The following is a 25,258-nucleotide window of genomic DNA, read 5'->3' as shown; positions in this document are numbered from 1 at the left end:
TAAAACACTGCCAAGCCTGCCTAAATCAGGCTTAAATTCTATTAATGGAGGAGTTGGGATACATATGACATATCCTTCCATGACCAAGTTGGACCATTCAGGATTTTTCTCTGGAGAATGCATATTCTCTGTGCCTGTAAGTTCTTTATGAAATTCAGAGGGAGAACACAGTAAGCAGAGCTATGATTCCCATCTAAGGGTCTATCCTTTGGATTACAAAAGTAAAACCAGCTGTACTTTTGTCAAAGAGCCCATGGAGATGTAGAGCCTGGTGAGAAGAGAAAGGCAAAGGCTATGCGCATGTACATGTATGGTGATGGAGTTAGGGGTAGGGGACATGAAATCAGAATACTTTTCCTGATGAAACTATACTTGCTGCTGCTGCTAAGTCACTTCAGTCGTGTCCGACTCTGTGTGACCCCAGAGACGGCAGCCCACCAGGCTCCCCCGTCCCTGGGATTCTCCAGGCAAGAACACTGGAGTGGGTTGCCATTTCCTTCTCCAATGCATGGAAGTGAAAAGTGAAAGTGAAGTCACTCAGTTGTGTCCAACTCCTAGCGACCCCATGGACTGCAGCCCACCAGGCCCCTCCATCCATTGGATTTTCCAGGCAAGAGTACTGGAGTGGGGTGCCATTGCCTTCTCCAAAACTATACTTGAGTCCTTAGTATTTTACATATTCAAACTGGAAAAGGATAAAATAACATGTTTTGCTTGGGAATTTGATAGCACTCATTGCAGTGGGAACAGTCCACTGACTTTTACTAGTAAAGCAAGGTAATATCAACTATGAGACTTCATTTTGAGTCCACCTTACCATGGACTAAGCCATTTCTTTCTCTCTTTATTTCTTGGTTTCTTCTTATCCAGTCTTATTCTCTGGATGCCACCCACAGTCAACTTGAGGTGCTTTGAGCCAATACAAATCCAGGGTTCCCTCCAAACTAGACAGCAGGAATGTGACCCTGAATGTTATGGTGGATTATGAGCTCTTGAAAATGGCAACAAAAATGTCTGGTCTTCCTCACCTGCTTGAACTCAAAGTCCAAATGACCTTCACCATTCATTCCTTTCACTGATTTTAATATATCAGATGACACCTTAAAGGTCAAATTCAGTAGCCGTTTTGTTCCATGGATCTCAGGAGATTGCTGGAGCTGCTCAGGCAGCTCAGAGTCATTTACTTAAGGGAGACTGAGACCCGCCAAAGGCACCGTTAGACAGCCTGGTCTGGTAAACCAATGTACACTAACTACACCTTTCCTGCTCACCTTTCCACACCATGAATCATTACCTGGCAGCAATATATACTAGATGACAGAGTACTTTGTGCAACTGAGAAGCTGAAAAGACTCACCATATAAACTACAAGGGAATCTGAAACTGCATAAAGATGAATAAAATGGCATTTGGGATAGAATTTCAGGTGAGCTTGAGTAGGCTAGTCTCAGCTGCCAGATGCACTTAAAAAAAGTACTCTGAGTAGTATTTCAAATGCAGTGATACCCAGTGTGTCTATAATTCACTCTTAGCAGCAATGTAGTGTTACCCTCATCAGTGGCAGTCTGTCAAAATCAGGCCTATAATGCCTTTACTCTTAGTCGAAGGTTTTTAGGCATAAAAAGCTAAAGCAGATGTTAAACGTGGCAAATTGTATCTTCCTTCTTCTTCCTCCTAGCTCCCTCTCACCATTTACTTTTAATTTTTTGATGTTCCACTTCTGATTCTCTTTCTATTACTATCCTTTGTTGGCTTAACCTTCCTCCATTTCTTTAATCTCTCTCCATTGTTTATTTTTTAAAACTTTATTCAAATTCCATTATTTTATTATGGCTTTAGGGGACTAATGTGCTTAATTTCCATATAGATGCCTAAATTCCTTACCATGATTAATAGTATTCAGTTCCCTAATCTGACACTTGAGAGTCATATGTAATACTTCTACAACATATTCTCATTCCTATGTCCAGTGGTTCACCAGGGTCTTTTTCTTCTCCTTTCTATTTTGTCTTTTTTTTCTTCAATTCATTACCCTCTTTTTTTGCCACTTTTTTAAATTGAAGGATAATTGCTTTACAGAATTTTGTGGTCTTCTGTTATACATCAACAAGAATCAGCCATAGGTACACACATGTCCCATCCCTCCTGAACCTCCCTCCCATCTTCCTCACCATTCCAGCCTTCTAGATTGTCACCATTGCCCTCTTTTTGATCCTTACCATATCTGCTTGAGTTCAAGCCTTCATCATCTCTAGCCTGGACTCTTAGCACAACTTTGTAACTCTTCTCCCACACAAGGCTGTCTTCCCTCTGCCCCTTTATACACCTGCCAGCCTAAGTATGTCACTCCCCAACTTCCTTCACTTGTTCCCAGAACTGATAGAGTCTTACCTTCCTTCCACTGCATCCAGGAACCCCCCAAACCAAGTCCCTGTCTCTTTCTTTGCAGCCTCATCTCCACTGCCTGCTCATCTGCCTCCCTCTGCAGCCATACTGAACTATGTTTGACTCCACAGCTCTGTGACTGCACACACTCATCTTCTGCTAGGAATGCCCAGCATCTCAACATCTTCTCAGCCAACTATTCCACCTTTCAGTGCCCTGCCCAGTGGTGCTTCTGCTGATACCCTCTTCCTCTGTGTACTCATGGGAGCTTCTGTCTACCCCTATTATCAGATCAGATCAGTCGCTCAGTCGTGTCCGACTCTTTGCGACCCCATGAATCGCAGCACGCCAGGCCTCCCTGTCCATCACCAACTCCCGGGGTTCACTCAGACTCACGTCCATCCAGTCAGTGATGCCATCCAGCCATCTCATCCTCTGTCGTCCCCTTCTCCTCCTGCCCCCAATCCCTCCCAGCATCAGAGTCTTTTCCAATGAGTCAACTCTTCGCATGAGGTGGCCTAAGCACTGGAGTTTCAGCTTTAGCATCATTCCTTCCAAAGAAATCCCAGGGCTGATCTCCTTCAGAACGGACTGGTTGGATCTCCTTGCAGTCCAAGGGACTCTCAAGAGTCTTCTCCAACACCACAGTTCAAAAGCATCAATTCTTCGGCACTCAGCATTTTTCACAGTCCAACTCTCACATCCATGACGAGAGGAAAAACCATAGACTTGACTAGACGAACCTTTGCTGGCAAAGTAATGTCTCTGCTTTTGAATATGCTATCTAGGTTGGTCATAACTTTCCTTCCAAGGAGTAAGAGTCTTTTAATTTCATGGCTGCAGTCACCATCTGTAGTGATTTTGGAGCCCAGAAAAATAAAGTCTGACACTGTTTTCACTGTTTCCCCATCTATTTCCCATGAAGTGATGGGACCGGATGCCATGATCTTCATTTTCTGAATGTTGAGCTTTAAGCCAACTTTTTCACTCTCCACTTTCACTTTCATCAAGAGGCTTTTGAGTTCCTCTTCACTTTCTGCCGTAAGGGTGGTGTCATCTGCATATCTGAGGTTATTGAGATTTCTCCCAGCAATCTTGATTCCAGCTTGTGTTTCTTCCAGTCCAGCGTTTCTCATGATGTATTCTGCATATAAGTTAAATAAACAGAGTGACAATATACAGCCTTGACGAACTCCTTTTCCTATTTGGAACCAGTCTGTTGTTCCATGTCCAGTTCTAACTGCTGCTTCCTGACCTGCATACAGATTTCTCAAGAGGCAGGTCAGGTGGTCTGGTATTCCCATCTCTTTCAGAATTGTCCACAGTTTATTGTGATCCACACAGTCAAAGGCTTTGGCATAGTCAAGAAAGCAGAAATAGATGTTTTTCTGGAACTCTCTTGCTTTTTCCATGATCCAGCAGATGTTGGCAATTTGATCTCTGGTTCCTCTGCCTTTTCTAAAACCAGCTTGAACATCAGGAAGTTCACGGTTCACATATTGCTGAAGCCTGGCTTGGAGAATTTTGAGCATTACTTTACTAGTGTGTGAGATGAGTGCAATTGTGCGGTAGTTTGAGCGTTCTTTGGCATTGCCTTTCTTTGGGATTGGAATGAAAACTGACCTTTTCCAGTCCTGTGGCCACTGCTGAGTTTTCCAAATTTGCTGGCATACTGAGTGCAGCACTTTCACAGCATCATCTTTCAGGATTTGCAATAGCTCAACTGGAATTCCATCACCTCCACTAGCTTTGTTGATAGTGATGCTTTCTAAGGCCCACTTGACTTCACATTCCAGGATGTCTGGCTCTAGGTCAGTGATCACACCATCGTGATTATCTGGGTCGTGAAGATCTTTTTTGTACAGTTCTTCTGTGTATGCTTGCCATCTCTTCTTAATATCTTCTGCTTCTGTTAGGTCCATACCATTTCTGTCCTTTATCGAGCCCATCTTTGCATGAAATGTTCCCTTGGTATCTCTAATTTTCTTGACGAGATCCCTAGTCTTTCCCAATCTGTTGTTTTCCTCTCTTTCTGTGCATTGATCGCTGAAGAAGGCTTTCTTATCTCTTCTTGCTATTCTTTGGAACTCTGCTTTCAGATGTTTATATCTTTCCTTTTCTCCTTTGCTTTTCACTTCTCTTCTTTTCACAGCTATTTGTAAGGCCTCCCCAGACAGCCATTTTGCTTTTTTGCATTTCTTTTCCATGGGGATGGTCTTGATCCCTGTCTCCTGTACAATGTCACGAACCTCATTCCATAGTTCATCAGGCACTCTATCTATCAGATCTAGGCCCTTAAATCTATTTCTCACTTCCACTGTATAATCATAAGGGATTTGATTTAGGTCATACCTGAACGGTCTAGTGGTTTTCCCTACTTTCTTCAATTTCAGTCTGAATTCGGCAATAAAGAGATCATGGTCTGAGCCACAGTCAGCTCCTGGTCGTGTTTTTGCTGACTGTATATAGCTTCTCCATCTTTGGCTGCAAAGAATATAATCAATCTGATTTCGGTGTTGACCATCTGGTGATGTCCATGTACTGGCCATATGGTGAAAACTATTTGTTTGCATGCTGTCACCCCTACTAAACTGTGCTTCCTTTGAGAATAGGAATCTTTTGTAGTCTCAGTGGCTGGCACATGGTAGGCATGTTTACAAATTAAATGAATTTATTGGTTGGATGACTGGAAAGCACATTATTTAAACACCGTCACTTAACAAATGGACAGATAGATTTCTATGTGATAAGGCAAGTTCAGTAAAATGTTAATGGTAGAATCTAGATGGTGGATGTTCATTATAAACTTCTTTCAACTTTGCTGTATGTTTGAAAGTTTTTATTATTTTAAAATAAGATACCAGGAGGAGAACCATCTCCTAAACTTCAGTAGTTGAAATAATAATCAAGATTCTATCAGTGGTTCATGTCACCCATAGAGATCCCACTGAAAGATGGTCTTTTAGTTCCCAAGAGATCTTCCTCAGCCCTACTCTGTCTTGCTTGGAGTAGAGATGAACTAGCTTCTCAGTAGCCCTCTTTTCCAAGAAACAAGGGAACCTGACTCTGGTAGAAAAAAGCAGTCCTCTTTTACCTCCTGCGTTAACCAGAACTTGACCTGGTCAACCTTCCCCCACAACTGGACCTTCCTCCCAGTTTCCCCTTTGTAAGAGCTATGTCCTCTCTCCTTATCTGATTTCCAGAAACTGTATCAGGTCACGCTCACATTACTTTCATGTTAAGAGCCTTTTCTCTTTTGAAATCCATATTATCTGCCCATTTCATATCTCTATGGATGACAAGTTATGACTTAAATCAACTGTTTCATCTGTATTTTTCCAACTACAGATTACAACTGGGTCACAGACCATTTAGTCTATGAAGCTTGCCTTGATCCAAACATTAAAGTTATCAGCCACTTAAGTGAGCACTCTTAGCATTTGTGTAAATGGCTCCACATAACACATTCCATCTTGCCTTTTTTTTTTTTTTTTAAAGAAGTATCTTCCCTGTAAGACTATGAACTTACAAGAGTATTTGAATTTCCATAATAAATGGCAGAGGCTGGCCACAGCAAGCATTCAATAAGTAGCTTCTCATGGAATGAACAGATAGTTTCAGACATTTTAATATACTCAATATATATGCTATTGGGAAGCTAAGGAGAACACAAAACAAGTTACAACAGCTATATTATTTCTACTTTAATTCTAATTTTATCCTGTCTTAAATGAGTCAACAGCTTTAGGGAATAACAATTTGAAGATTAGTCATACTTTGCAGGATTAATAATTTCCTAAAAGTTTCTTCCTTTACTGAGAAGGCTAAAGATATTGTCCTAACTGCATACTTCAGATTATGGTGATCAAAAGGTAATCTGGCCAGACAGAAATAACTATGAAGTATTTTTCCAAATAATCCAAGAACTATCAGATTAAACCTATCCATTTTAAGAGAATCTTTTTAAGGCAGAAATAAGTACAGTTGCAAAAGATATTCCACTCACTATAAAAACAGCCTTACATCTCCAGCTGCAAAGTTTATGTATGATAATTATCCACTGTAGAGAACTGCTTGGAGAAATTACTAAAATGGTCTAAAATAAAGTTATAAATATAACTTCAACATACATTATTGTGGGCATGTCAAAAAGCCAGGTCTTTCAACAATTATTAAGCCTTAATCCTTTGATGCTGAAGCTGAAACTCCAGTACTTTGGCCTCCTTATGCGAAGAGTTGACTCATTGGAAAAGACTCTGATGCTGGGAGGGATTGGGGGCAGGAGGAGAAGGGGACGACAGAGGATGAGATGGCTGGATGGCATCACTGACTCGATGGACGTGAGTCTCAGTGAATTCTGGAAGTTGGTGATGGACAGGGAGGCCTGGCATGCTGCGATTCATGGGGTCGCAAAGAGTCGGACACGACTGAGCGACTGAACTGAACTGAACTGAACTGAATCCTTTGACAGTCATGCCAGAAGTCTCTGTACTTCATAATCAGAAGCTCTGTTTTCATGTTAAAATTCTTGATTTTAAGAGTAAATTACAAACAGCATATAAATGTAGTTGAAAATGATATGCCTTAGGGCTCTTCCAAATCTTTGTTCAAATACTGGTTGTTTTGTAATGTGGGTAAGTCACTCTCTCTGTGCCTTAGTTTCTTCGTCAGTAATACCAACTCTCAAAAGGTTGTTATCATGATTATATAATACATATAGATATTTATGTACATGAGATATATATAATGGATAATAAATATAAAGGGCCTAACATAATACCCAACATACTTTACTATGATAGCTATATCCTCTCTTCCACCTTAATATTTTATCTTTCAACTCTGAAAAACAGACTCCCAAACCCACATGAACTGATTGATTGCCAATAATTTACAATAGATGAAGATTTGTTTGCTGCAAGGCTTAAAGAAATCTTTAAATTTCATATTATTTAAGGAAAATAGTTTTGCTATGAAAAGTACTTCTGTTTGTCATAGATTTTTGAGCCCTTCTCAAGAGAAGGAAAGCTAGATTTATAGAACATCCCTTACCAAAGGGAAAAAAGGAGATGGCATTACAGCCAGAGATTCTGCAAATTAAAATTGTGATTTTTAATTAATGTAGGGTACAGCTATACTTCTTTGAAACAGTAAACTATACGGTAAGTACACTGTATTGAGCCACTAGGGAGGTTCTGAGTGGCTCAGATGGTAAAGAATCTGCCCGGAATGCAGAAGTCCTGGGTTTGATCCCTGGGTTGGGAAGATCCCCTGGAGAAGGAAATGGCACCCCACTCCGGTATCCTTGCCTAGATAATTCCATGGACAGAGGAGCCTGGAGGGCTACAGTCCATGAGGTCACAGAGTCGAACATGACTGAGTGACTAACACTTTCACTTTTTATACTGCTCAGATAAGAAATGGGCCACTTGCAAAGATGCAAGTTTTCTGCATCTTGTCATGCTAGATGCTTGCTCTTCCTAAAATGAAATTCCTCATGGAAATGTTGAAAAATAAGATTAAAAAATGTTCCTCAAACTAGATAGATTTTATCAAAAGGTACAATCTCTTTTTAATAGATTACCATATCATTTTCATTTGATCAGTATTAACAAATTATAGTCAGCACAGCTCTTTATCTTTTTGTTTTTTTAAGTACAGTCCTATAACTGGGTTTCTTACACAATTGAAATTCATGGCTTCAGATGTTTATATATGAGACGCCAGCCTGAACTTCCTGACCATGCCACAGTTGTCTCTGTACTCTTCAGCTTCTGTGATAGTGCCTTGCACATAGTAGCATTCAGGAGATTTCAAATGGATGCTTGATTGAATAAACAAAGTACATTCATTTAAATACAATATAAGAAATTTCAGAATTTGGATGGGTATCTGCTGTTAATACAGAGACTTCCCCATATGTAACAGAAAATTTTCAGAGTCTGAAGACATTGTCCTCCTATATAAACAGCTATACAATAATATTCTTTTATTTTTCTTCAATGAGAAAATTAGTATTTGAAACCTAAGAAGTTCCAAACATATGCTTTCATTATATCTATAACAAGCGTGGATTTTAACCTTTCCAATAGCAGAAATCCATTGTTATAGCCAAAAAGAAACAGAAGTTTTTACTTTCAAGCTTGGTTCATTAGAAATCATCTCTATCTTTCTAGCACAAGTCAAACATAAAATGCTAGGTTGGACAGAACTTTAGAGATTATCTCCATTCCAGTGTTTCATTGTATAGATATGTAAACTCAGCTCCAGAAATGTTAAGTGACTTAATAAGGTCATACAGTTAGTGGAAGAGTCTGGAAAAAAAACACAACTTAGGTTTCCTGATTATATATCCAGTACATGTGTAGCTTTCACAAATGCTGTATGAAACACACTACAACAGTGGTTTTACGGGGCTCTTTGAACCCTGTAAATCAATACAGTTGAATCACTGAGACTACAGTCCCCTCACCATCTGTACTGGAGGTCCTGGGGAACTTACCTTCAGTACTGGAAATGGGGGTACTGTCACATTTGCTTTCACACTGCTGCATTGATGGAGGTCGACTAGTTTCTGGACAGTCACTTGATGCCTGTCCAGTGTAGGAAAGACATTGCACAGTCCGCATTTGCTGTCCAAGGCCACACTGAGCAGAACACTAAACCAAAAGACAAGGAGAGACAAAATGCTGTTCTCAACAATTTTCAGGAGATAAAATAGATACTATGTCATTTCAAATACTATATATATTAGCTTTTAAAGCCCATATATAGTTAATCTTGGGGAGGTATATGATTAAATCATTCTATTACAGCATTGGTTTGGAAACTCAAGGATTGTGGCATTACCCTAGAATATAGAAGTAATAAAGTTTCCAGAAGACAATGGATGGAGATTTCTTGGGCTGTGATTCCAACAGTGCCAAGCAGTGCCAGTGAAGTTAAACAAGAGTATAATGAGAAAATACCTGTGAGGAAGTAAAATAGTCAGAGATTCTAGGGCTGGGACATCACTATTGCTCCCTATTTATTAAAGACTTGTGGGAAGACAACTCAGTGGTCTACTGGAGTGCTCTGAATCTGATTAAAATATTAGTTCAGTCTAACAGCAGTGACCACTGAGGGCCCTGGTGATGAGACCAGTTTGAAAAAAAAAAAGACATTAAATAAGTACCTTGAGTTTTGTAAAGTATGCAGATCTGAGACAAATCTGAGAAGAGGTCTGTAGGTAGCCAGTTAGCATGTCTCCCTTTCCTTCTTCATCTACCCGGGATTCAATTACTTTAGAACTGAAGTGCTCTCTGGGCCTGATGAGCTATCCTGGCTGACGAGTGAAGCTGTGGTCTATTTTCGGGGGCTGCCACTCAGAATACTGGAAAGCCTGTGAGATTTGGGATCAAGGAGATGAGGAGCTACTTGTGCAAAGATAGGTGATGGTGGTATTTACAAGATAAATAGACCGAGGCCCTGCTAGATTAATTTGCAAAAACTCTCAAGGCACTTATAGGACTTGCCAGGATATTCGCAGATACTTTTATTTTTAACTTTCTAAATACATAATGATGAATAAATGCACCATAAAGATGTAAGAGCATCTTTGAAACGTATTTTCACTGGTTAATTTCAATTTTAGGAAACTGAATTGAAAGTATAGAGGAGAAGAAAAGGACTTGACAACATTTAAAAGAATAATCTCAAACAGGGAAATTTGGTGAAATTATTAACATGAAAAAACTTCTACATGTCCTTTATATAACAGTACATTGCAACAAAGAATATATAAGAAAGGAAATTCCTATCTAATTTAAATACAAATCAAAAGAGTATGCCTGCACTGATTCTTTAATAGCAGAATATCAATTATAAATTGTGAAACTATCACATAACTACAGATAAACACTTAACTGCATTTGATTCTTACTTAAGCTTATGATGTATATTCCAGTTGAGCACTTTGTAAATTAAACTAAATATCATTATATGAAAGAACATTATTAATTACTTGTTAGACAAATGCAAATGTTAATTATTTTACGGTCATACTTCTTTTATTTCCCCACAGGGCTGAGCACAGACCAAGAATATTTATTTGCCTTAATGGAGACTGAAAATCTTTGCCCACTCCCCAAAGAGGTCTGTAGATATAGCTACACTCTAGCAATAATGCATTTTGGCCACAGTTTTGGTAATTCTATGAAATGCCATTCCTACTAAGTAATGGCAGGCCCAGAGCACAGACAAAATCATGCTGGTGTAGTTATATGCCACTATGATTTACCTGGGCTCTCAGATATTAGAAAATAACTAGCTACAAAGTTAATTGTAAAACCACAGGAAAAGGGCATTGATTCACTAGAAATTTACTTTCTGGAGCATTATTTTTTAATATAACCTAAATAGGTTTCCTTTTCAACTTTCAAAAGAACAATATTTAATTTGCCTTCTATTCAAATATATCAATTTGCGTTCAAAGGATTTAAGGGGACCTTCAGCAAGATAACATAATTTAAAACTGAGAAAGAAAAAAATAGGAATCGGAAGATAAAATATAAATGAATCTAATCAATATAAAAATACAGGGACTTCCCTGGTAGTACAGTGGATAGGACTCTGCCTGCCAGTACAGAGGACATGGGTTCGATTCCTGGTCCAGGAAGATCCCACATGCTGCGGAGCAACTAAGCTCGTGTGCCACAACTACTGAGCCCAAGTGCTACAACTACCGAAGCCTTCGTGCCTGGAGCCTATGCTCTGCAACGAGAGAAGCCACAGCAGTGAGAAGCCCTTGCACCAAAATGAAGAGTAGCGCCTGTTCACCCCAACTAAAGAAAGGCTGCTCACAGCAATGAAGACCCAGCGCAGCCATTAAAAAAAAAGATAAAACCTAATTAAGATCCTTACATGTTTTCTGTGAGGTTAAGAGGATTTATTTTCTTAGTGTGAAAATTAAGAAAATGGTGTTAACTGATTTGTTCTTGAAATAGTTGAGAGAGTTGGCAACAGAAGCCCAAGTTCTGGTAGCTTGTTCAAATCTCTGGTCATCTAGATTATTTCTCTTTAAGTTAAAATGTTAGAATCCAAGAAGTAGGTGGACGTGGGAAGTGTGTAGCTGTGGGAGAAACATGGCTCAGCGTCCGCATGTGGCTGCCGCCGCCTGTGCACTTCCCACACTCCCATCTCATCCCTAGGTCTGTGTGCTGCTGCTCATGTCGTGAGCCCCTATAAATGGCCCAATCAGGAACCTCAAGTGTCTCAAGGTGCTGCTTCAGCAGGGGCCCATAGTCCAACTGCCTTACCTGGCCCCAGTCTCCTGTCACCCAGCGAGGAGGAGGGCAGCGGCCCAAACTGCAGCGGATGCGGACAGGGGGTTTGCTCTCCTCGGAACACTGTGTTGCTGGGAATGTTTTAGAAAGGTCACTGCTCTTGCACAGAACAATCCGATGCTTGAATCCTGGACCACATTTGGGAGTGCACTGTAAATAAAACAAATACTAATGAATAACGATAGTCTAAACATAGAGAAAAATTTGAGGAAAATCTTTCTCTAACTAAATGTGTATTTGAGTAAACAACATACACATGTACTAAATCTTAAGCAAAGTCTTAACAGATATGAAAGTTCCTTAAGTTTTTAAATAGAAGAACTTCTATCTTTTGCCCTAAGGTCTTTAAGAGCTAAATCCAGAGTTTGCTTTTCTTGGCAGCTTATCTTCTTTTGTTGTGTGTAGGTTTATTCCTTTTGACTCTTCCCTATCATTGGCCATATTCAGTTGTGGTAAGATACTATTGATTTTTGGAATGCGGAATCCTTGGTTTCTTTTGATAGTCCCCTGGACTGCAAGGAGATCCAACCAGTCCATCCTAAAGGAGATTAGTTCTGAGTGTTCACTGGAAGGAATGATGTTGAAGCTGAAACTCCAATATTTTGGCCACTTGATGCGAAGAACTGACTCACTGGAAAAGATCCTGATGCTGGGAAAGACTGAAGGTGGGAGGAGAAGGGGACAACAGAGGATGAAACAGTTGGATGGCATCACCGACTCAATGGACATGGGTTTGGGTTGGTGATGGACAGGGAGGCTTGGTGTGCTGCAGTCCATGAGGTCGCAAAGAGTCGGACACAACTGAGCGACTGAACTGAACTGAGGTGTAGTCTTCTGAAAAAAATTCTTATGGGTACTAGTAGGCCATGAGAAATTACCTTTGTGAAGCAAGCTAAGGTTTGATTTAGATGTGTACAGGTGGCCCTCAGTATCAGCACGGGACAATTTCAGTACCGTGGAGGACACCAAAACCTGTTGATGATCAAGTCCCTTGTATAAAATGACAGTATTTGCATATAACCTACACACATCCTCCTGTGAACTTAGATCATCTTTAAATTACTTATGATACCTAACACAATATAAACACTATGCAAATAGGTGCCAGTGCGGCAAATTCACGTTTTACTTTTTGGAACTTTCTGGAATTTTTTTCCCAAATATTTTTGATCTTCCATTGGTTGAATCTGTGGATGTGGAACCCAGAGATATAGCAGGCCAAATGTACTCTTAGTATGCGGTAGCTAAGAATACATGATCACGGGTAAAGACTTATTGCACAGAGAATCTCTGGATTCTTCCTTGTCCATCAGTTAAACATAAGGAATTTGATGCTTCTTTAGTTGGACCAGTAAGCTCTTCACACTGAGGAAAAGATCCTTCTTCCTGTCACAAAGTCTATTATTTACCTCTTTTTGAAGTTAATTGGAGTGCTCTAGAGTTACTGTTCAGGAGTTACCTACTCAACGTGGTGGCTGACTGAAGTCCTCCAGCTTTTTCCCCTGAACATCTGAACCTTTCCTTAAAATCTGTACTTCTCAGTGAAGTGAGACCCTTACCCACAATATTTTGAAGCCCTGTTTCTACGTCTTTCATTCAAAAACTACTACCAAATTTCCTACAGGAACTACACTAGACTATAGTGTAGTGTAGACTGTAGGGGGAGAGGAGACCTAAGAATGAATAAGTCAGTGAAGGAGCTCACGGTTTTAATGCAGGAGATAGACATGTGAACATAAGAATAAGTAACATTACAGAGAATGTAAGAATATATAAATTCGTGTGCCCCTAGTCATCATCTCCCTATTTTATGATTATGAATTCATATATCCTCTCATTCCTATCAGACTATAAGCTTAAAATTATTTCATCCCTGCTTCATCTTCATATACAACCTCACCCTATCCTCAGGATCCAACAGAGGACTTTGAGAATGCACTCAATAAAGATATTTGGAAATATCTTCAAAATATAAATATATTTGGAAAGATAATGGTTTTGATTTATTTTTAGGTAAATCAAGACCTACTAGCTGTGGGATGAGAATGTCTTAAGGAACAATGTACACTCTCCTGAGCGGCTTTGTCAGGGGCAATCTTGAACTGATGACATGTCATAGAGAGAAAGAAAAATAATACAAATTTTTCATGTGTAAATCAAGGACCCACGAACACTCTTCATCACAATGAATGTAGTAACAGAGTGCATTTCCTCTAACTTAGAAAACATTTAATTAAGATACAGTTGAAGGAGAATAACATCCAGTTTTTTCCAATATGGTTCCAGAAAAGGCTTTAGTTAGGGATTTAGAGGTCAAGAGAGAAATTCCTGATCCCTGTTATTATGTTTTACAGCCAAGTCAACATCCTTTTGTCCAGCTGCAGCTTCATTCTACCCATATAATCAATCACTAGATTCTATTAACCAAAGTCCTAAACCTCTCTCACATCTGTTGATTTCTGTCTGTCTCCACTGCCACTAACCCTCCTACCAACAAACATCACTTCTTGCATGTAATATTGCAATGACTTTCTAACAGGTCTCCTGTTTCTTGCTCTTGTCTTACTTCAATCCACTCTCTAAAGGACATATCTGATTATGTTCTATTTTGATTTAAAAAAAAAATCATACAGTGGTCTTCAAGACATAAACTCAAACTCTTTAAATATGCTTACTATACACTGATAGGAAGGCTCTGCTTACCTTTCCAGATTCACTTCAATAGGCATAAAGCTAATGCTGCTGCTGCTACTACTATGACTGTGTGTGTGTGTTCAGTTGTGTCAGACTCTTTGTAACCTCATGGACTGCAGCTTGCCAGGCTCTTCTGTCCATGAAAGTTTTCAGGCAAGAATACTGGAGTGGGTTGCCATTTCCTACTCGAAGGAAATCTTCCTGACCCAGGGTTCAAACCTGAGTCTCCTTCATCTCCTGCATTGGCAGGCGGTTTCTTTACCACTGAGCCACATGGGGAGACTTACTCCTATGACTACTGCTGCTATTAATAATGGTAATTATGATAGCAGCCACCATTTAATAAATACTCTAGATATTAATGGCTTCCCTAATAGCTCAGCTGGTAAAGAATTTGATTGCAATGCAGGAGACCCTGGTTCAATTCCTGGGTTGGGAAGATCCGCTGGAGAAGGGATAGGCATCAAGTGCTGTGCTAAGTGCTATAATTCACAAAGTTCTCACAAAAATCCTGTGAGATGACAATTATGTTTAAAAGGAAGAAACAACCTTAGGGTAAGTGGTTGGTACAAAGACATGCAGCGATTAAATGGCAGACATAATGTTAACACCTACTGAGTGTTTCCTGGATGTCAGACCCTACATCATGAACTTTGTATATATTATCTCATTTAATCCTCACCACAACCGTGTTACTTTATATGTCAAGAAACTAAGACACGCGACACTATCTTGCAATCATGCATTCTGTAGAATGACTAGAACCCTGATTTGAGTCTCTTGAGCTTGCCCCACTTGTGTTTGGTCCTCTTGACTTCACACAAGTCTCTTCTACCATTTATCAGTGTTAGAAGACGCAGCCTTAGAGAATTTCTGTCATTCTCTTAATGTTTAATATTATTATTGATAATGATAATCCTACTGCTTTATATTCCACTAGAGTTTCACAGTTCACAAAATACGTTCAATACATTATTCTCATATATATTTTTGAGCCTTTTACAGGAAGCTTAAACAACTTAATTGAGGTTAAACAGATAGCAAATTGTAGAGCTGGAACTAAATTCTAAGGCTTCCAGTCTAATCCATACTTTAGCTCTTAGCATTCATAGAAACAAAGTCTCATGAATACATAAGTATTAATTATTATAAAAATAAATTAGGTGAAGTACAAAAGGACAGAGGGGTACTTCAGACTTTAGGGATATGAGCAGAGACATATAGGATGTATCAGGAATTCCAATTAGTATTTAGTATTCAGTTTAGTGTTCAGTCAATATTTTGAGGCTATGATTAATTTTCTATATTGGGAAAATTTATTGAAAAATGCACTCAAGCCTTTCTCTTTCTCTCTTCATATTTTAAAAGCATATGTATATATATTAAAGCCTCAGATAAAAGAATGTCTATATGGGTATAACTGAGTCACTCAGCTGTATAGCAGAGATCTGCACAAAACTGTTAATCAATGATAGTTCAATTAAAAACTAAAGTTAATTAAAGCCTGGGACATAAGTCTCTTGTTTATTCTAATATCTTTTTACAGTAGCAAGAAGCTTCTGCTCTTCTTTGAACACTGTAGTGATATCTAGCAGTCTTCCCTAAGAGCCTGTGCCAAAGTCCTGTTTACAATTAGGGGAAGCAGACAACGCAAAGACAGACGATTCTTTCATTTGTGTCTGAGAAGTCCCAGGGAACCAAAGACAAAACGAAACAAATGAGATCGATGACAATAGGGAGAAGAATAAAATGAGAAAGCAACACTGAAATTTATTAAGTGTTCTAAGCCCTCTGCATACCATAATCTACCTAATCTTCACAGAAACCTCACAAAGTGCTGTTTTCACACTCATTTTACTAGTGGGAAGCTGAAGTATTGAGTAGTGCAGATAAATTCACATGGCGGTTCTGAAAAAGACAATGATCTGAAAGATAAATGTACAAATCCTCTGTGGGACAATGTGAAGTTATATGCAAAGCTTAACATACAACATCTTCTATTGAGACAAGAAATAATTTTAGAGAATTATAGCCCAAGCTCCACTAAATAAGCCATAGATATTCTATCCTATAGCACTGGAAATAAAGAGATAATCAATTGGATTCTCAAAATAGTGAATTACTGAGAACTACATTAAGATTCAATGAATACAATGGCCCCAAGCCCTGAAGATCTAGCCATGAATATTACATGTCTATAGTCATAATCTCAACTCTTCTAGAGGGTGATTATAAAATTAAGTGTTTAAAAATTGCTTGTAAAAAATTATAAAGGCACAAGGATGTCACTTAGACTAGCTTCGATTTAAGTAGGGCTTCATCCTGCAAATTCTTCTGATCTTATGTCAGCGATGCTCAAGCAGAGACATCCCTCAGCTTGTTTTTATTTTTACTTTGTGCCTCTTCTTTCTTTAAGCTACATTTCATCTTCTCCTCTCTAGCCTTCTGATGAATAAAGATGTTTATCTACCTGACAGCCTCAGTTTTATTTAGTTACCCCCAAAAATAAGAAATCCTAGAAAATCAAGAGTAACCATGATTATGCATATGATTAGTAGGCAGTAAATTAATCATGAATGATTCAGAGCATTTTTTAGAGACAATATTAGTCTATACTCATGTAAAGGGCATATTTTTGCACATTTTTTGAGTATGCAGTAAAATTCATTAGAAATAATTAGAAACTGAATACTTAGTTCAGTAATAAAGTAATTTTTTAGACTAAAGTCTAGTTATAAATATCAAAATCCATTCAATTCATTCTTATAATAGCTGGATGGAAGGTAATTCAGTGGAGAATGAATCTTTAGTAAACTTACTTCTCACTATTTCTCCTTATTGCAGATAAATATCTATTTTTCTTTTTTTATTCATATAATCAGAATCTCACAATTATTTAAAATCTGATCAGACCATTTATTTTTTGTTCTCATCTCAGTTGGATATAGATGGTAATTTTTACGAGATACATTTGTACTTCAGTTTAACATTTTACGATTAAGAAGCAAAAACACATTTTGCAGAAAAAATTTTGAAACCACACCAGGGAAAATAATTTGGCTATCACTTATAAAGGATAGAAACATTAACATTTGGGCGTTAGACTGAATTCTCTCTGGATAAGTGGGTTTAATTTACTTAGTTATGGCACCAGAGTAGAACCTAGGAGTAAACACGGTGATAGCACAAGTATCTACTAAAACAAAGAATGACTTGGAGGTAGATTTCCCCCCACCCCATACTTCTTAAGTAATGCTACCTAAATGTAAACCCCATAAAGTCAATTGAGTATGATGCCAGTCATCCACTTGTGGAAGAATAAGTACAAGAAACAGACCTTTTTCAATGGGTACTCTGTGGGAGTCAAAAGAAACCATTCTTATACATCAAAAGAATGGCTAAGGATTGCTGGAGCCCATCCACAGTACACAGCAATGCTTTCAGAGTAACACGCCAAGAGAGGGCAAAAACAAAGCCATTTAAGTCCAACATAGCATGGGTGATCCCAGGAGTGAGGCTAGATTGTAGGAAATGGGAAAGCCATAGCTTCATTAGTTCCACAAAAGACTGCAGAAAAGTCATTTTCCACGAAGGTAATTTGGTTGAATTTTTTTTTTTTTTTGCCATAAGCATGGGGTGGGATTCACTGATGGGGAAAATGGTTCCTGGCTTTGCAACAATGGAAATTTTATGTGAGAGCAGCCGGCAAAGAAAAGAAAAAGGTCAGAGGGTACATTCCTCTTACTGCAACATGTTTTCACCAGTTGAACCTCACCCTTGTGATTAGCAGAGCTCAGACAGCTGATAGTTGGAAGTGGGAAGGGGGCAGAAAGAGGAGGAAAGTTTTCATGGGTGTGTCAGAAAGATATTGTGTGAAATTATCTTTGCAAAAGTAAAGTGAAAGAGACTGAACACTGCCTGCTCTTCTGCTGGGACCCCCTCTTTTCATTAGTGGGAGATGTTACATTCCTCTGGGAAGATCAAGCTCCTTGTTCTCACTTTGTTCTCCATAGCTACTCAAACATTTTTTCACTTAATGTTATTTACTTTTACTTATTTTTAATTCATCTAGAGAAGAGGTAGGTTTTGTGGTAAAGGAAAGTGGAAGAGTGAGAGTACACCCTCTCCTTTGGAAAATACACAGGAGAGACTGAATGGGGCAAAAATCATCTCTCCTCCAGAACAAAAGATCAACATGATGGTATTGATGATGTTCAACTAGAATCTTTGAGATGGTAATGGCAGGATTTCCTGACTCATGCTTACCCCAGAATAGTTTTCCTGCATTGCCTGTAGAGAGACAATAGCCTACTAATTTTTTTTGGAGGGGGTGGGGGTCAGGTGGGGTTGGGGGGTGGAGTAGGGCGGTGATAGTCCCAACATTTGTAGTCCATGCCTTTGGCTCTGCTTCTCTACCCTAAGCTTTGACTCAGCCATCTTAAAGAGATAGCAGACATGTGATTAGAAGTCCCCTTCACTTACACATATTTCTTCAGGCAGCTTCCAGGAGTGCCTAACAGCCTCATAGAACCATTTGAGCAAGTCACTTATAAGACTGGAGAGATGAGAATCGAAATGCTAAGAGTAGGGTAATTACAACTTACATGAGGTTGAATTAGGAAGAAAATCTTAAAATGGTATTTGAAATGGAAATATACAGTAGTTTACACAATCTATTTTTTAAGGTGATAATATTTGGTGTTTTATGTTAAAATAAAAATATAATAACAAAGAAAAATGTAGGTCCAGAGACTAATGTGAAGTGAGTCTGCACATGAGAAGGTTTTGCTGTTTTAGTGATTGGCAGAAGTTTTTTTCTAGTTTTTGAACTTATCTGTTTTTCTCTACTTTTTGCAGAAGAATGATGTGGTATAAAGTTCTGTATTCAAGCCTTTAACCTATCACTACTTTTTCAATCTTATCTTCCATTTATTCTTTAAAACAAATCCTTTCCTCCCACCCTACTTTCACCACATATTCTTTGTATTTTTGTTCAGTTGTTTCTCTTATCAGGAATACTTTTCCAGTTTCTCAGTTCTCTTCCCTTCTTCAAATTTTACACTCCTACAATATTCAGTTCAACTCTCATCAACTAAAAAGCCTTCTGATTCTATTCCAGGCTATTCTGACCTTCTTAGCTTCTGAATTTCTGTATCACTTATACAATCCATCATTGTGTTAAACATAGTCTTATGTTATTCTCTAGTTGTTTCATAGATATTCCTTATTTTCCCAAGTTTATGAGAGTCTTTTGAATTCTCCTTAGTCCCTATCCCAATAAGGTTAGAAAGCACCCAATTATACTTATTGAGTTGGCCTAAAACCCTTCAAACATTGCAGCCAATCATCAGGTCTCCCATTATGATTTTCCAGTAACAATGTTGCCATCATTATTGACAACTATTTATGAATTTCTACAAGGGTTTTGGGTACTGACTTGCAAGTAAAACAACTACTAACATGTACAATTTCATAAAATGTCTCTTCTTTATCAATGGATTTTATCTTCCAAATGAATTTAGGAGTTAATCCATCCACTGTAGGTAACAGAAGAGTTCATACCTTTTCCATAACCACTGAGTGAATAATACCAGGAATATCTCTACATCTGATTGAAACACAAATAAAAGTTAGGCAGAATATAATTACTGAAGCTGGACTATGGCCAGGAAACTTGGGAGAACACTCCCAACTTCTCCCAAAGATTCCACAGATAACCACAACTGGTCAGAATCTCCATTTCCATGTACCATCTTAAACACAATCTCTCTTTCAACCCTAGCCCTCTAGCAAAATAAGGCTACTCAAGTAGTAAGATTCACAGGGAGAAAAGTTAACATCCATACGTTCCTAAAGAACAATGTTTAATTATTTTTGTTTATTTTTTTCACAAACTTATGAGATCTACAGGAAATACCTAAAGCAAGTACCACTATGTTTCCAGCAGGAAATGCATCCTGTTTTGCTAACTTAGAAAAATGATCTTTAGTTATATAGCCAGATACTCATCCTTTCTAACACTAAACAACACTTGAGAAAGATTCAGTTCCTCTTTAGGAAAAGTAGAGAATGGTACAATATGTATATGTGTATGTCTCATGCAGAATGAAAAGTCAATTAACTCTACCTCTTACCTCATTTTTCATAAGACTATTTCTCTGAGGGTTTGGGATTATATTTGACTTTTTACATGTATGCCAGAAAAATATTATCTTAGTCAGATCTTCTTCATTAATTATGTAAGTGGAGGTAATAATAAAATCTGAATTTGACTTTTTGATATGTTATAACCCTCAACTCCATATTTCTTCCACTGAAGCAATTAAAATATATATAGATATATATGGAGAAGGCAATGGCACCCCACTCCAGTACTCTTGCCTGGAAAATCCCATGGACAGAGGAGCCTGGTAGGCTGCAGACCATGGGGTCGCGAAGAGTCGGACAGGACTGAGCGACTTCACTTTCACTTTTCCCTTTCATGCATTGGAGAAGGAAACGGCAACCCACTCCAGTGTTCTTGCCTGGAGAATCCCAGGGATGGGGTAGCCTGGTGGGCCGCCGTCTATGGGGTCGAACAGAGTCGGACACGACTGAAGCGACTTAGCAGCAGCAGCAGCAGCATAGATATATAACATGTGATAATCAATTAACAAATTCATATGTAAGAGTTATATAGTTAGGCTTGAACATTACTTTGAAAAAAAGATAAACATATCACTTATTTTGAGCCTATAAATGCTGCTCAATAATAGCAAAGAAAAAGGAAAAAAAAAAGAGAAAAATATACAGAAGGTATATATATATATGTATATATATACATATATACCTTAACTCACTATAATAGTCTCTCAAATTCACTTCAGGCTTGTTTTTAATCAAATTGATTACTAGTTTCTCATTGAGTTTCCTGACCCCCAAAACCTTTAGTTCCTGGCAAGCAGCAAAAAAATATAACATGGCCAAATTCACTGTTATGCAGTCCTTACTTGTTAAGTTCTAAGATGCTCACACGCTCAGGTGTCCTTAATATTAAATGCTTTGGTATTGATAGTTAAGACATCTCAAAACATACAGCCTCAGATTTCCTTACTTCTGACCAGTCCAAAGCCACCCACTGAGGTGGACACGACTGGTTGTTGCAGGGCTCTTTTTCAATAGGCCGGTGTGTTAAACAACCACTGTAGTCCAGTGTCTCCTCCTCAGAAGGTCCAATCTTCCTGATGCAGAGTACTGCCCTTGTGCGCATCCCACCATCACAAGTCTTGCTACATTCCAACCAGTCCCCAATGAACCACCTGCAGCAAGAAGTGAAAGAAACAGAAAAGCATTCCCTCAGTGCAGCCAGAGATTTCAGCAGAGTGAAGGCACTATATCAGTGGACTACCTCCTCTTCCCAGAAGAGCTAACATTTCAGTGTTTGTTGATGTGACAAATGACAAACAGAAGAACTGCTTCCATATACATAAGGAAAAGATAAACCACTGTTAGCTGCTTTCTAGAGTATAGTGCATGGGCTTTGCAACAGGCAAACAGGTTCAAACAAGCAATCCATTATGTGTTTTTAAACTTCTTTTTCTCTGTTTTTTAAAAATTAATTTCTAAAATGAGGATAACAATACCAATCATGAGATTCTCATGAGGATTAAGCAAGGTAACATATGAAGCTCCAAGCCACATGCTGGTAAATGTTAAAAACTGGCTCCTCGTGGGAGGGAGAGTCCTCATCCATTGCATTTGCCAGTTTTTGTGATATAGATACTTCATTATGGCCAAATTCAAGCTATCACCCTGAACATAACCAAGAGAAGATATGCTAGTCACAGGGTCTCAGGAGCTTCTAACAACATCTGACACACAACAAGCAAGATACAGAAGCCATTTTTATTATTATATTGAGAGAGGTTCTCCCTCAATTGAGTGTTTGGTGATAAACCACCCTGCAGGAGCAAGGGATTTGTTTCCTCATTCCCAGAAATGTACATCACGCTCTGCATAAGACAGAAGTCTTTACTGTCCTTCTAAGGGCAGAGATGGCCCAGGTATCCATTCAGAAGACATGGGAGTGCTGAAGACTCTGCAGTAGGAGTAGAGTCCTGAGCCAGGTCTGTGAAAACATGGAGATCCCTTGCTTTGACCTCCTTTACTCCTAAAAACAGCTTCTACAGAGCTAATGTGGGAAGAAACAGAAATGTCTTAATAAAAGAACATATCTCATATCTGTAGGTATACCATGCCTAGAGTCATCAATGAACTTTCATATATGCAATTTCAGGTGTATGTTTGTGTCTGTGTCATATTTCTGCAGGACTCACTTTTTTGGGCACATTAATTGGTCCAAGGGTACGAATCATGATCCCAACCAAACCAAGAAGGATTCAGCTTTAGAATTTTTACATCTAACATAAGCAAAAGGAATATTTTCCTTTCTGGTCACAAGGGTATATAAAGATATAAGAGCTGATGATGGCCATATTCCGTGTCAAGTGGAATTAACTGATCTGAAAGAATGCAGAGGAGGAGCTAGAGTCTTGAAAGTATTTGAGTGCTTGATTCCAGCCATTCCTGAAGCTAGGTCCACTTTTATACTTCCCTCGGCTTTGTTAATATAAACCAATAAATTCTCTTCAGTGCAGAAGCTAGCCAAAGTTGAAGTTGTGCTAGTTTCGCCAGAGTCCTGACTGATACATTATTGTATTTAATGTCATGAATATATGCTGAATGCCTGCTATGCTCAAGGCAATGTGCTTTGTTTTATAGAAGAAAGTAAGACATTGTGTTAAGAAAACAGTTTTCCAAAATCATAAGTGCAATGATGGAGCTAGAACAAGATCCCGCATCCACTGTTATCCACTGAATTTCACTTCCAACAATTCAACATTTCTAACAAATAGTAGAATCTAAACCACAAACATGAGGTCAAAAGACATTTTCTTCAATCCATGCTTATAAATCATGCATACATCCTAAACGGAGATGTTCATGCTCTTGGGTAGGAGACTAACCAGAGAGAAGAGTATAAAAGTTAAGAACAAATGTCACCTCTTTCCATGAGCTTAATTTATTGTGCCAGTTTTGTATGTGGAAGATAATACCTTAGTGAAGTCAGAGTACTAGTATCCTAAATTTGAGCCTACACTCAGCCAAATAAGCCACAATGGCCTTTGTTCATTATTATTTTTATTATCTTTACTGACAGGGGGAAACCAGCATTTAGAAATATCATAATTAACCAGTTTCCCAAACTTAAAATATATTTTGTCAAAAATTTACAATTTTTCAATCTAAAATTTACTTAAAGAGTGACAATTTAATCTGGAATTTTAGAAATCTGACGTTAACATCTTTTTTATAAGTCATTTTCCAGAGGAGATTTAAAGTGATTTCCATATTCTTTCCGTTTTGTTTTCCACAGATGAGTAGGATCCTAAGTTGTTAGTACCATTTTTGGTAAAGAGGAAAATGTGTACTGAGAATAATAACTTGCATGCCAGCCATAGTGAAACTCTGATTCAATTTGAAACAATGATTTCATCACCAAGATTAGGGGATAAAACAGTAATGTGTATAACTCAGCCACAAAAAGTTCAGTCATACCACCTCCAGCCATGATCTCATTAGGTCTCATAATGTAAGAGGGATGGAGGCCTTCAAATTAAACACAGGTGCCCAGAGTAACAGCGATGATTCAGGAGGTGTTGCTGTTATTTTTGCTCACAAGGCCAGGGCCACCTCTGCCTTTTTATTCTTCATCCTCTCTTTTATTGCCAACCATCAGAGAAGACTCTTGAGAGTCCCTTGGACTGCAAAGAGATCCAACCAGTCCATTCTGATGGAGATCAGCCCTGGGATTTCTTTGGAAGGAATGATGCTTAAGCTGAAACTCCAGTACTTTGGCCACCTCATGCGAAGAGTTGACTCATTGGAAAAGACCCTGATGCGGGGAGGGATTGGGGGCAGGAGGAGGAGGGGACGACAGAGGATGAGATGGCTGGATGGCATCACTGACTCGATGGACGTGAGTCTCAGTGAACTCCGGGAGTTGGTGATGGACAGGGAGGCCTGGCGTGCTGCGATTCATGGGGTCGCAAAGAGTCGGACACGACTGAGCGACTGAACTGAAGTGAACTGATCTCTTAGCTTAGATGTATCATTCTAGCATTTAACTAGAAATGTATGAAAGTAAAAACATTATCTACCCTCCTAATTTCCCTTCTGACTTTAACTTTGATTTCAGGCTTTACACTCAGTCCCTCCCTGTTGTATCTTTATTGCTCAGCAAATCATCCCTTCCCATGTCTCGCTAAAGGATTAAATCAGCATCCAGATATTTAAGTAGTTTTGCAATTTTACCACTGTATCTACTAGTCCCAGTTTCACCATTCTTCTATCCAGTTTAAGACAGACTACTTCCTCCATCATTTTCCATGTATTTGACCCTCTGATGACATTCTCCCTATTTCTCTTTTTTCATTATCTAGATTCAGTGGTAAAATATGAGCATGAAAATTCTCAGAGATTATCAACTGCTGAATCATTATAATCTGCATAATACTGGGGCTATTTCTTTTTGAGCTGAAGAACCTACAATAAAATTGTCTTCATTCTCATCAGGATGAAGAAGCTGTACAGTTAGTGGGATTCATTTTTGAGTGTCTGAAATAAGAGTGGCTTGATATAGCCTGTGTAATCCAATCTACAGTATCTGTACATTAAGAGGACAAACAATAATACTGGAGGAAGGGAATGAGATGATGGGAGTTGACTTCTAGGATCCCTCGCAGGTCTGACATTTTGGAGTTTTATACAGGAATCTGATGATCTTTTCCTAAACTTATAACAGAGTATAGTTGTAC

General features: G+C 38.6%; 1 protein-coding gene across 1 annotated transcript in view; it reads right to left on the bottom strand.

Moving 5' to 3' along the window:
* The window catches only part of ADAMTS6 (ADAM metallopeptidase with thrombospondin type 1 motif 6), a 273,198-nt gene that overhangs the window by 11,173 nt on the left and 236,767 nt on the right, over positions 1 to 25,258 (bottom strand). Inside the window, exons 21-23 of the mRNA XM_025270471.2 lie at positions 21,496 to 21,700; positions 11,682 to 11,858; positions 8,888 to 9,044 (exon numbers count right to left, since the gene is read on the bottom strand). Of these exons, the coding sequence (XP_025126256.1) occupies positions 8,888 to 9,044; positions 11,682 to 11,858; positions 21,496 to 21,700 (539 nt within the window). The remainder of the gene's footprint in view (positions 1 to 8,887; positions 9,045 to 11,681; positions 11,859 to 21,495; positions 21,701 to 25,258) is intronic.

The sequence above is a fragment of the Bubalus bubalis genome, chromosome 19 (assembly GCF_019923935.1).
Source record: "Bubalus bubalis isolate 160015118507 breed Murrah chromosome 19, NDDB_SH_1, whole genome shotgun sequence".
In the NCBI taxonomy this organism is placed as follows: Eukaryota; Metazoa; Chordata; class Mammalia; order Artiodactyla; family Bovidae; genus Bubalus; species Bubalus bubalis.
The sequence above is the reverse complement of the archived record's forward strand: the minus strand, read 5'-3'. Positions and strand labels throughout refer to the sequence as shown.